The sequence below is a fragment of the Nicotiana sylvestris genome, chromosome 3, assembly GCF_000393655.2.
Source record: "Nicotiana sylvestris chromosome 3, ASM39365v2, whole genome shotgun sequence".
In the NCBI taxonomy this organism is placed as follows: Eukaryota; Viridiplantae; Streptophyta; class Magnoliopsida; order Solanales; family Solanaceae; genus Nicotiana; species Nicotiana sylvestris.
In genome coordinates this window covers 192267649-192279665 of record NC_091059.1, presented here as the reverse complement: position 1 = coordinate 192279665, position 12017 = coordinate 192267649, and the positions used below count along the sequence as shown (strand labels likewise).

Here is a 12017-nt window from a genome sequence, read left to right as displayed (position 1 = left end):
TTAATAAGGCAACTTTGAAGTTTCAAAAGAAACAATATCAAAGAGATTTTGCACCAGACTATCCCGTGCGAAAAAAAATGTGTATAAAATCAATATATTATAAATATAAAACATTGCAATCAACCCTCTTGTTGGACCTTAGTCTTGAAACACCATATTCAGGACCTTGTTCTTGAATATGATCCCAAGTTTCTGTCAAGGACACTTGCACTTCAGAAAAGCAATTATCCCTTGAAAATGATCATGCTCGAGAAATGGTAACTATGTATATGCAAGATTAACCAGCTGTTTATGTACTTATTTTGGAGTATTTTGATGAAGCTTCCTTTTCTTACAAGAGTTTTACCAAATTATTTCCTAAAAAAAAATAAAAAATACTATTTATGAAATGACAATCTATTTCAAAAATGGATTAAAAGTAAAAAAGAACAAACAAATAATATCAGGAAAACCGCATTTCAAAAATGGATTAAAAGTATAAAAAACAAATCCGGAAAACCAACGTGTAAGGAGACTTGCAATTTTATATTGCATTCAGGTTGAAGCTGAGCAGGTTTTTTAATTTCAATAAACTTCTAATCAAAAGATAAAAAATTTAATGTCATCAACAATCTCTTTATCACATTTTACACTAGTTAGTAGGGGTGTACATGGACCGGGTTGGTTCGGTTTTTATCAAAACCAAATCAAACTAACTATATCAGTTTGGATTAGTTCGGTTTTGTCGGGGTTTTCGGATTTTTTGTTACTTACATAAAATTTGAATCTTACTTTGTTAAATATCTGATAACTAAATATCTATTTAGTAAAAATATAAAAATTGACAAACATATTATCGATTAAGATATTCTTGTGGAAGAGTTCTATTACTAACACATAATAATTATTTTTTTAGTCGTTTGACAATAATTTTTTGTTGATATACACTTTTAGGTTAACCGAATTTAGTAATTAAAAAATTAATATAATACCTAAATATTAATAACCACTTCACATTCGAAAAAGATATACGAATTTAATAAATTTTAACATATGATATGAATATGGAAGAACAAAGAGATAAACGCATTTCAGTAACACTTGATAAGCAAGTGATGATACAATCCATTATTTAAGTCAATAAATATGGAGTACTTCATGTTCTATAAAAATTTATATTCCGCAAGAGAATTCCAAATATTTCTAGACATTTTTCTAAAGAAAATTTTATATAAAATCTTAAAAATATATATAAAAATTATATATTTATATATTGGGTTGGCTCGATTTTGTTTACTCAATACCAAACCAAATCAAACCAAGTTGGATTTTTTAATCGATTTAATTTGACTTTTTGATTTGATGCGGTTTTTCGGTTCGGCTTGTACACAACTAGTAACTAGTGTTAAAAGTGGAGTGACAACATCCACATTGCAACTATGGTCATGTACAAAGCCTTGTAATTTGGTAATTTCGTTATCCACCAAGAGGTGGATAAATCTGGATTTGTTTTTTAAGTAGACTAATCAATGTCAATATATTACAAAACCACATATATATCTCTTTAACAGCGTTGCAATTGCTTTGAGTTCTAACAAGGATGGTATAAATCTAGATACTTCCAATAGAACGCCGTAGTTTATACGTTGATAATAGGTGAATTTAACTATATTCAGTCCCTAAATAACCGCCTTCTTGCATAGTTTTGATAATAAAAGTGATAACAAAATGTTCTTATTAGTGCTTTTCATGACTTGCAGGTTATATATGACTAGGGAAAGCTAGGGAGTACTTTTGGAGTGAAAAATTGAAGAAAGAGAGGCCATCCGTGAAATATCCCAAGTGAACCACGCAAAAACAGGCTGAAGAATCAGAGAAATGATTCTGCCGCGGTTCCACCGCGACCGTGGCAGAACCACGGTGAAGACTGCTCGCGGACAGAAGGAGATTCAGAGGAGCTGTTTGGCCGCGGTTCCACCGCGACCGCGGCAGGCGCGAGGAAGTTCAGGGACTAAAGTGCAAAACACGGGATTTTTAGCCCAAAATCCTATTTTAAACACTAGACTCCGCCCAAGAGAGGCATGCATTGTTTTAGAGAGTATTTTTGGCAAGAGGAACAATTGTGAGAGATCACCAAAAACATCTTTCTTCTTTTCTTTGATTTTTATTGCTAGTTTATGATGAATCTTATCTTAGTTTGTTTACCCATAGTTATGAGTAGCTAAATCCTTTGTCTAAGGTTTTGATGGAACCTATTGGGGGATGAACTTCTTGTTTATGTGAATACAAATTGCTAGTTTCAATCTTTATTTGTTCAACTATGTTCTTGTTGTAGTTAATTGACAGGATCCTCAATTAGCTGTGCCTATTTAGTGTGCATAACTCGGGAGAGAGTGCATATTTAGGTTATTGTTGAGCAACACCACTCCCAAAGTATAAGAGGGATCTATAACTGCGGGTTTAAAGGCAGGATTAGGGATAACGAAACCTTGAGTGCAATCTTAAGTGAACTGTGTTAACTAAAGCTAGCTAGTGTATCTCGGGAGAGTGCAATAGTATATTACTATGATTACTCGAGAGAGATTTACGGTAAGAAAAGTGTTCATGATTGATAGAGGTGTGTTGGTCAATTTGTATGAAGCATAAACAGAAGGGATTCCATCAATAGGGGAAGTCATTACCTTAGCATGTTCTCATTATTGTTTACAACCTTAGCATTTTAGTTTACTACTTGTTATTTACTTGCAATCTTAGTTAGTAAAGAAACCATCAACGGTGATTCAAACGTCTGGGGAAGTTGGTTCTCAAGAGTTTAGTAGTTCTAAAGATTGTGATTGATAGGTTAATTCTCTGTGGATTCGACCCTGGGCGCAATACTCAGGTTATATTTGCAACGTCCGCATTATTCTTTTTATAAGGCATAGTTGGGGGTGATCAAATTTTGGCGCCGTTGCCAGGGAATTAACGGAATTATCAATTACCATTGATAGAAATACAACAAATTCTTAGTATAGTCGGTCTTCTCTACACCAAGATTTGATTGAAATTTTTTTACTTTTGTTGACTTGGTTGCACAGGTGTATGCCTAGAAACTCTACGAGGACTGGAGAAGTACTTGAAGGACTCTCAGACCCAGAGAAAACATTCCGGATATTGAACCGTGCCAACAAAAGACTTCAACAACCTCATCAAACACACAACCTCGAAATTGACATGGGTGACGTAGACAACGGAAACGGAAACGTCAGAGATAAGGCACTTCCTGTGCCTGAGGCTGCACTATATGACTGGGCACAACCCACAGCTGACAATCTGGCCACTGCCATTGTTGTGCCTGCGATACAAGCTGAATCGTTCCAGATCACGAACAACATGCTGCACTTGCTGCAAAACAAGGGACTATTTTCTGGGACACTAGCCGAAGATCCTCAGCAGCACTTGAAGAACTTCCTATCGATTTGCAAAACTCAAAGGCAACCCAACGTAACTTCGGAAGCAATCAGACTGTTATTATTTCCATTCTCGGTGACAGGAGCTGCTCAGGTCTGGCTAAACTCACTCCCCATAAACTCTATAGAAACTTGGGATGGGCTAGTCAAGCAATTTCACATCAAGTTCCACCCGCCCAACAAAACAGCTCAACAAATTGATGAGATCGTGAGCTTTAAACAGAAACCAATGGAGACACTGCATGAGACATGGAGCCGGTATAAAGGAATGTTGGTTATATGTCCACATCATGGTATTCCAGATCAGATATTGGGACAACGGTTTTACATGGGACTGTCAGATAGCATGAAGAACATTGTAGATGCCTCAGCTGGTGGGGCGTTTTTGAGCAAAACTTGGAGAGAAGGTCAGAGTCTTCTTGACAAAATGGCTCAAAATTCGGGGTGGATGACGAGGAATACACCTATCACTCTAGTGGTACACTCAGTGCCTTTTGACCCATCAAATTCCATGGCTGAAAATGTGGCGACCCTTTTGACACAGATGAAGGTGGAGGAATCGGAGCAGAAACAACAAGTGCACATTGTAGATACCACCAATGGGGGCTTGTGCACATCTTGCATTAGTCAGCCAATTGGTAATCCGTGGAATGCTGAACATGATCATCATCATCAACACCCTGAGGACATGAACTATGTGTCAAACTATGGAGGCCAGAGACAGGGCAATCAGAATTGGGGTCAGCAAACTCAGCAGCCATACAGACCACCTCAGCCATAGTACAACGCTGGAAACATGGGAGGTATGAGACCCCCCAACAATATGGCACCTTATCCAAGGTCACAGGGGTACAACAGTCAACAACAAGGGTATCTCCCACCTCAGCAACAGCATGGTGGAAGGCAAGAAGATGGGTTCACAAGACTTGAAGCAATGATGCAGCATGTGATTGGGTCCAATGCAAAAATAAATGAAATAGTAGATGCACATGACGCAACAATCAAAAATATTGAAGTGCAATTGGGCCAAATTTCAATGTCTCTGAACAATCGTCCTCAGGGGACATTACCTGCAGATACCCAAATCAATCCTAAAGATCAGGGCTCGAAGCATCTGATGGCGGTGAGTCTCCGTAATGGCAGGGATCTTGATATAGAGCAGGAGAGAGCTTGTGACAATATACAGGCTGAGACACTCATTCAGGTACCCATTGAGCTAGATGATTCCACAAGGCTGACAGATGTGACAATCCAGCCTGCTTAGGAAGAAAAGAATACTCAGCAGGAGACCAAGAAAGTTGCTGAAGCAGTTGAAGAGCCGGTAGTAGAGATAGTAGCTGAGAAAGAAAAGTCCCAAGAGATTGGGAAGAAAAGACCTCCTGCTCCATTTCCATAGAGGTTGTCCAAGCATCAAAAGGAGGAGCAGTACAAAAAGTTCTTTGAGATGCTCAAGCAAATTCAGGTTAATATTCCATTGATTGAAGCTTTAAAGGAGATGCCTGGATACAAAAAAATGATGAAAGATTTAATGTCCCGGAAATTTGACTTCCAAGACTTGGCCACAGTGACACTTACTCAGACGTGCAGTGCAGTGGTAACTAGACCTGTTGTTGAAAAGCTCTCTGATCCAGGGAGTTTTACTATTCCATGCACTATTGGAAACTTTGCTTTTGCGAAAGCACTTTGTGATTTAGGGGTCAGCATTAATCTTATGCCCATGGTCATTTACAAAAGGTTGTGTATTGGGAGATCTAGACCTACCTCTATGTTGTTGCAGCTGGCTGACAGGACTGTGAAGCATCCATTTGGGATCCTTGATGATGTACTTATTCAGGTGGGGAAATTCGTGTTCCCTGCAGATTTTGTGATATTGGATTGCAAAGTGGATGAAGAAATTCCTATCATCTTAGGAAGACCATTCTTGGCCACAGGGGGAGCTCTTATTGATTGTGAGATCGGGGAACTTAAGATGAGGCTCAATTACGAAGAGATTGTATTCAATGTGCAGAAATCTATGAGGCGACCAAGTGAGTTCGCCAATTGCTCTCTTATTGATGTCGTGGATGTAATCGTACAGTCTGATGATGAAGTGTTGACGGTTGAGGATCCCCTAGCTGCATGTTTGACGAATTTGGAGGAAGTGAATAGTGAGAACTTGGCGGAATGGGTGTTGGCACTGGAAGGTAGAGGGTCTTGGGAAAGAAATCTAGAGTTTGAGCCCCTACCCTTAGAAAAGAGGGAGTCTCCTCCAGCTAAGCCATCCATTGAAGAACCACCGAAGCTGGAACTAAAGCCATTGCCAGGCCACCTCAGGTATGAATTTCTGGGACCTGACTCCACTCTACCTATTATTATCTCATCTGGTTTGTTAGATGTGCAGGTCCAACAGCTTCTACAGGTATTGAAGGAGTGAAAAACTGCCATTGGGTGGACCATGGCAGACATCAAGGGAATCATCCCCGCTTAATGCATGCATAAGATTCTGCTGGAAGAGGGGCACAAACCTTCCAGGGAACATCAGAGGAGGCTGAACCCAAATATGAAGGAAGTGGTGAAGAAGGAGGTGATAAAATGGTTAGATGCGGGAATTATTTTCCCAATCTTTGACAGCAGTTGGGTTAGCCCAGTTTAATGTGTGCATAAGAAGGGTGGCATGACGGTTGTGAAGAATGATAACAATGAACTAATCTCAACGAGAACCGTCACAGGCTGGAAAATTTGTATGGATTATCGAAAGTTGAATCTAGCCACCCGGAAAGACCACTTCCCACTTCCCTTCATCGATCAGATGCTGGATAGAATGGTAGGGAGGTCACACTTTTGTTTTCTGGATGGGTACTCAGGGTACAATCAGATTTCCATTGCACCTGAGGACCGAGAGAAGACCTCCTTCACATGCCCTTATGGCATTTATGCCTTTAGGAGGATGCCCTTTGGCCTATGCAATGCACCTGCCACATTCCAACGGTGCATGATGGCCATATTCACTGACATGGTTGAGGATATAATGGAGGTGTTAATGGATGACTTCTTAGTGGTGGGAAGTTCATTTGATGAGTGCCTGGTGAATCTGACGCATGTGCTGAAATGGTGCATCGAGACTAATCTGGTGCTGAACTAGGAGAAGTGCCACTTCATGGTACAAGAAGGCATAGTCTTGAGGCACCGGGTGTCAAGCAAGGGAATAGAAGTAGATCGAGCAAAGGTTGATGTAATAGCAAAGCTGCCTCCACCAACTTCGGTCAAAGCAATCAGAAGTTTTCTTGGACATGTTGGTTTCTACCGGCGGTTCATAAAAGACTTATCCAAAATCACCAAACCTCTCTGTAAGTTATTAGAGAAAGATCACCCGTTTGTATTTTCTGATGATTGCAGGGTAGCGTTTGAGGATTTGAAGCAGAGGCTGGTCACAACACCCATCATTGTTGCCCCCAACTAGGAGCAACCATTCGAACTAATGTGTGACGCTAGTGACTACGCAGTGGGGGCAGTACTGGGCCAGCGGAAGGACAAATTGATGCACCCAATCTACTACACCAGCAGAATGCTGAGTGGAGCCCAGTTGAACTATATAGTGACTGAAAACGAGATGCTAGCTGTGGTGTTTGCATTCGACAAGTTCCGATCCTACCTGATAGGATCAAAGGTAATCGTCTACACTGACCATGCCACTCTCAGGTACTTAATAGAAAAGAAAGACTCTAAGCCACGCCTGATTTGTTGGGTGTTGCTGCTGCAAGAGTTCGATCTTGAAATACGTGACCGCAAGGGCACTGAGAATCAAGTCGCTGATCACCTATCACGACTTGAGGGAGCTGAAAATGCAATTGAAGTTGAGGAAATTCTAGAAACTTTTCTGGACGAGCAACTGCTCGGCACCACTCATCAGGAAGCGCCATGGTATGCAGACTTGGCCAATTACTTGGCCAGTGGTATAGTTCCTCACGACCTTTCATCGGTCCAGAGGAAACGATTTTTTCGTGAAAGCCGTTTGTACTATTGGGATGCGCCCTATCTCTTTCGAATATGCCTGGATAACATGATCCGAAGATGCATCTCCGAGATAGAACAATCTTCTATTTTGTAGGCTTGTCAAGCATCGACTTATGGTGGACACTTTGGAGGGATCAGGACAGCAGCAAAGGTGCTAGAAGCCGAATTTTTCTGGCCGACTGTGTTTAACGATGCTCACTCATGGGTGAAGGGTTGTAATGAATGTCAACGCACCGGGAACATTTCCCAGCGCCACGAGATGCCCATGAACCCAATTCAGGAGATAGAAGTGTTCGAAGTCTGGGGGATTGATTTCATGGGTCCCTTCGTCAGCTCCTATGGCAATAAGTACATCCTTGTTGTTGTAGACTATGTGTCCAAGTGGGTAGAAGCTGTAGTGTTGCCCACCAATGATGCGAAAGTGGTGGTGGGGTTTCTAAAGAAGAACATATTCACTCGCTTTGGGACACCACGTGCGATTACAGCGACGGAGGCACTCACTTATACAATAGAGCCTTCAAGAAGTTGCTTATAAAATACGATGTGCGCCACAAGGTGGATACTCCATACCACCCGCAAACTAGTGGACAGGTTGAGGTATCCAACAGGGAAATCAAGAGTGTGTTAATGAAAATAGTGAACGCCACAAGAACTGATTGGGAAAGGAAGCTAGATGATGCATTTTGGGCCTACAGAACAACTTTCAAGACACCCATTGGTATGTCACCATATAAGTTAGTGTTTGGGAAGGCCTGTCACCTACCTGTAGAACTCGAGCATAAAGCGTGGTGGGCACTAAAACAACTAAACTTAGACATGGAAGTTGCGGGCACGTCAAGAGTCACAGAATTACATGAGCTCGAGGAGTTCAGGTATCTTGTTTTTGAGAGCACAAGGCTGTACAAAGAGAGAATGAAGAGGCTACACGATCAGAACATTGTTGAGCGAAATTTCAAACCTGGGGATATGGTATTGCTATACAACTCAAGACTGAGGTTGTTCCCAGGTAAGCTGAAGTCACGATGGTCTGGACCTTTTCGAGTAGTTGAAGTTTTCCAGTCAGGAGCGGTTGACGTTGCCACTGAGAATGACTCTCGTACATTTAGAGTCAATGGTCAGAGATTGAAGTTGTATGTGGGTATGAGCGATCCCAAGGAAGGGTTTCAACTGCAGTTGACTGAACCACGGAGGTCGAGCGAGCTTTAACTGCACTCATCTGGGTCGTACCGCGACATTAAATCAGGCACTGCATGGGAGGCAACCCATGAAATTGTTGTAAGTGTAACTCTTCTTAAAGTAAAATTAAAAAAAAAGGGCGTCAGAATCAGAGATGGACTCAGCCTGCGGTTCTACCGCGACCGCGGTCAAACCATGGTCCTGACCCTTCTCTGAACCCAGGCCATCGCGGTTGCACCGCGAACTTGGTCAAACCGCGGTCAAGAGGTCCATCTGAACTTGGCCTACCGTGGTCCTACCGCGACCGCGGCAGAACCGCGGCAGACGCAGACGGGGTCTAGGTAAGTTTTTTTTCTGTTTTGTTTTAAATTTTTTTTCTTTTCCCCTTTAAACAAAATACCCTCCCACCTACCACTAAACCCTCTCCCACCAGCCCAGAACCACAAACAAAAAATAACCCCCCCCCCCACTCCTTTCTCTCTAATTTCTCTCTAACCTCTCTCTATCTTCTCTCTTCTCCTCTCATCTTCACAAAACTTCATTATCATCCTCCCCTACTTTCCACCTTCACCACCCACTTTCCCTCAACAAAACAAGTAAGTTTCTCTCTCTCTCTCTCTATTTCATCTTCTAACTTAGTGTAAATTTGATCTAAACTTATTTAGTTAAACCCTAGGTAGGAATAGTGTAGATTTACTTTCAATTTTTGCTTCTTCTCTTTGTTTAATTGTTGTATTTGCTTCTTGTGGATTTATTTGGTGCTAAAATGGTTGGGTCTTTCTTCTACTTCGATTGTGGAGGTTGTTTAGATGTTTTGGAGGCCTAGAAGTAATTTCTGCGGTGTAGCTTGGTGGTGGGACCTTTTTGGCCGGGAATTTGAGGCTTGTGGTGCTATTTTGAGGCATTTTGGGCCTACCCTAGGTTGTGGTGGTATTGTATTTGGTAAATGGTGGTATTATTTTTAATGTGACTCACTTGAAGGAGTAAGTGTAGGGTGTTGTATGCTTGTGGGGCCATTGTGGCGATTGTAACTTTGAACACATCACGAGTTGAGGGTTTGGCATAGTGTCTAAATGGAATAACTGGGAGATATTATTTGGTGCCATCGGGTGGTGAAGTCTGAGTAACCATCCGGCTGGCACATTTAGGATATATTTGATGGTTCTTCTGTATTCTTTGCAGGTCATATGGCTCGTAAGAAGCAGAAGAGATCGGCAGGAACGTCCCAACAGCCTACTTATGATGCTTCTAGGTTCGAATCCGAAGTGGCAGAGGACGACTTTCATGCCAAGGCCTCAAAGAGCTTCATCCCTGAAATACCGGTTGACAAGGCAGCCCTCCGTTCAGAAAAGAAGGATATGTATGAGGAAATCCGGTGGAGGGAAATGGAGTTCTTATTTGATGAACCTGAAACGGTAAACAGGATGCTTGTACGGGAGTTCTACGCGAACTGCCCAGCTCATATGCAGCGAGAGGTGACTGTGTGAGGCACATGGGTAGATACCTCAGTGGAAACTATTCGACAGGTATTGCGGCTGCCCCGGTTTACTGGTGACGTCGACTATTACCAGGACACCCTAGGTGTCACTTAGGATACTATGACTGATGTACTCTGCGCATGGGGGCAACCAATCTGGATACGTGACCACATCACCCTGAACTCCAATTCGTTCACCCATTTGGCTAAGTGTTGGCTCACTGTCATTTGTAGCCAGTTCTTGCCCTCAAGCAATACGACTGATGTGAACTTCTAAAGAGCCCTTTTGATGTGGTGCTTCGTCACAAAGAAGGATTTTGATGCGGCAAGGCTTATTGGTGACGAAATGATCATACGGTCCCCGCTGAGGTCAAAAGGATTCTACTTTCCCTCTCTGGTGACTACATTGTGCCTGCGGAAGAATGTCCCCACAAATCCTGCTGATGGAGAGTTGCCCCTAAAGCAGCCTTCAAAGCTTCGAGCATCAGAGTGGGTAGGGGTGTACGCACCACTATTGAGATCGATGATGAGGATGATGACCCGGTTCTTATGGCACCGTCCAGGAGATCCTATGACAGTGCCAGACCCTCTCGGCGCCCCCATGCTAGGGCTGGCTTATCTAGATCACAGTCCACTCATCCTATGTTGCGTTCTATGGAGGAAGAGGTCGCCGATCTTCGCACATCGATGGAGGTCCTACACACGCGTATGGATTCCATGTCTCAGAGGCAGGCCATATCTAAGAGCCAGTTCATGTCCTGGTTTCGTGCTTTGGGGAGAGCTTGCCATGTAGACCCCAGCACAGTCTCCGACTCCGATTGAGTCTCAGGGAAGTCTTCTTACCCTTCTGCTCTTTACCTTCTTGATATGACATGGGGACATGCCATGACTTTAAGTGTGGGGTGGGAGACTTGCTTTAGTGATATGTGTACTGTACATAGACATTGTGTGTGTTGTAGCATGAAATTGATGTTGTTGTATACAATTGACTGTACTTATATGAGGAGTCTGACTTGGCCCAACGACGGACACTTGTCGACGGGTCTCTTGAGGGTCCAAATTGGATATATATTTAAAAAAAAAAGGTAGAAGACTCTTCCTGAGGACGGACCACTTGGACAAGTACTCTTGAGGGAAGTAGTCCATGAAGAATTTTTTTCCTTTTTAGGCAGTGTAGTAAGTCCCCCTTGGTTTTTCTTTTGGCCACGGTTCTTTTCCAAGGGTTTTTCTTGAACCGGGTTAGGTAGATTTTCCTTTTGTAGTTAGGACTTAGATGGGTAAAGGCTAGAATGCTACCCTGGATGTACACACCTGCAAACAACTAAAATGAACTTGAGAGTGTGACGTCCTGACTCAGTTGTGGACTTGTAAATCTATGCCTTAATTTTGCACATCTTGCTTTGCTTGAACGCTCGTATGAGTGTGTTGATAAACTGATTCAGAACGAGTTACATGCTAAGTGTGTGAGATTTTACTTGCATTCTGTGCTTGCATGCGATACCTAGAACTTGCCCTGTGTGTTTGCAAAGCGAAATAGAAGCTGTTTGGTTTTAGAGATGATTGAGGCATTTCTTTGTGTAAGCCTATATATAATGGTGAATCCACCTATCTATATTGCCATAGTTAACCCTTTTGAGCTTGAAGCATGTTCTTTGATAACCCTATAATGACCTATATCCCTGTGTTTGAATAGCTGATTGTTTGAACCTATACCTCCGAGAAGCACTTGAATCACTAAGGAACATACAAAAGTCAAAGTGTGGGGTGGTAGGGAGTTAGCGAAAAAAAAAGGGAATCAGGCATGAATCATTTGAATAGTGCACTGGCATTTTAGAAAAAAAAAAACAAGAAGCTAGTTGCACCTAAAGAAAAGTAGGGGTCACCTGTGAAACAAAAATGTGGAGGAATGATTAGGCTGGGCAGGGAAATTGAGATAAAAGGAA

The 12017-nt window shown here is 42.2% G+C and overlaps 1 protein-coding gene across 1 annotated transcript; it reads left to right on the top strand.

Annotated features, from left to right (window-relative positions):
* The first annotated feature begins 4872 nt into the window (after positions 1–4872).
* Positions 4873–6035, top strand: LOC138888519 (uncharacterized). The gene is made up of 2 exons (XM_070170393.1): positions 4873–5826; positions 5940–6035. Exons 1-2 carry the CDS (start codon positions 4873–4875, stop codon positions 6033–6035), a joined length of 1050 nt encoding a protein of 349 aa, XP_070026494.1.
* The last annotated feature ends 5982 nt before the right edge of the window (positions 6036–12017 follow it).

Excerpts from the sequence above, each read along its gene's own strand:
- LOC138888519 (XM_070170393.1), top strand. The coding sequence starts at position 4,873 with ATGCTCAAGCAAATTCAGGTTAATATTCCATTGATTGAAGCTTTAAAG. Across the intron at positions 5,827-5,939 it reads AGGTCCAACAGCTTCTACAG|GGAACATCAGAGGAGGCTGA; the intron begins GTATTGAAGGAG and ends CAAACCTTCCAG.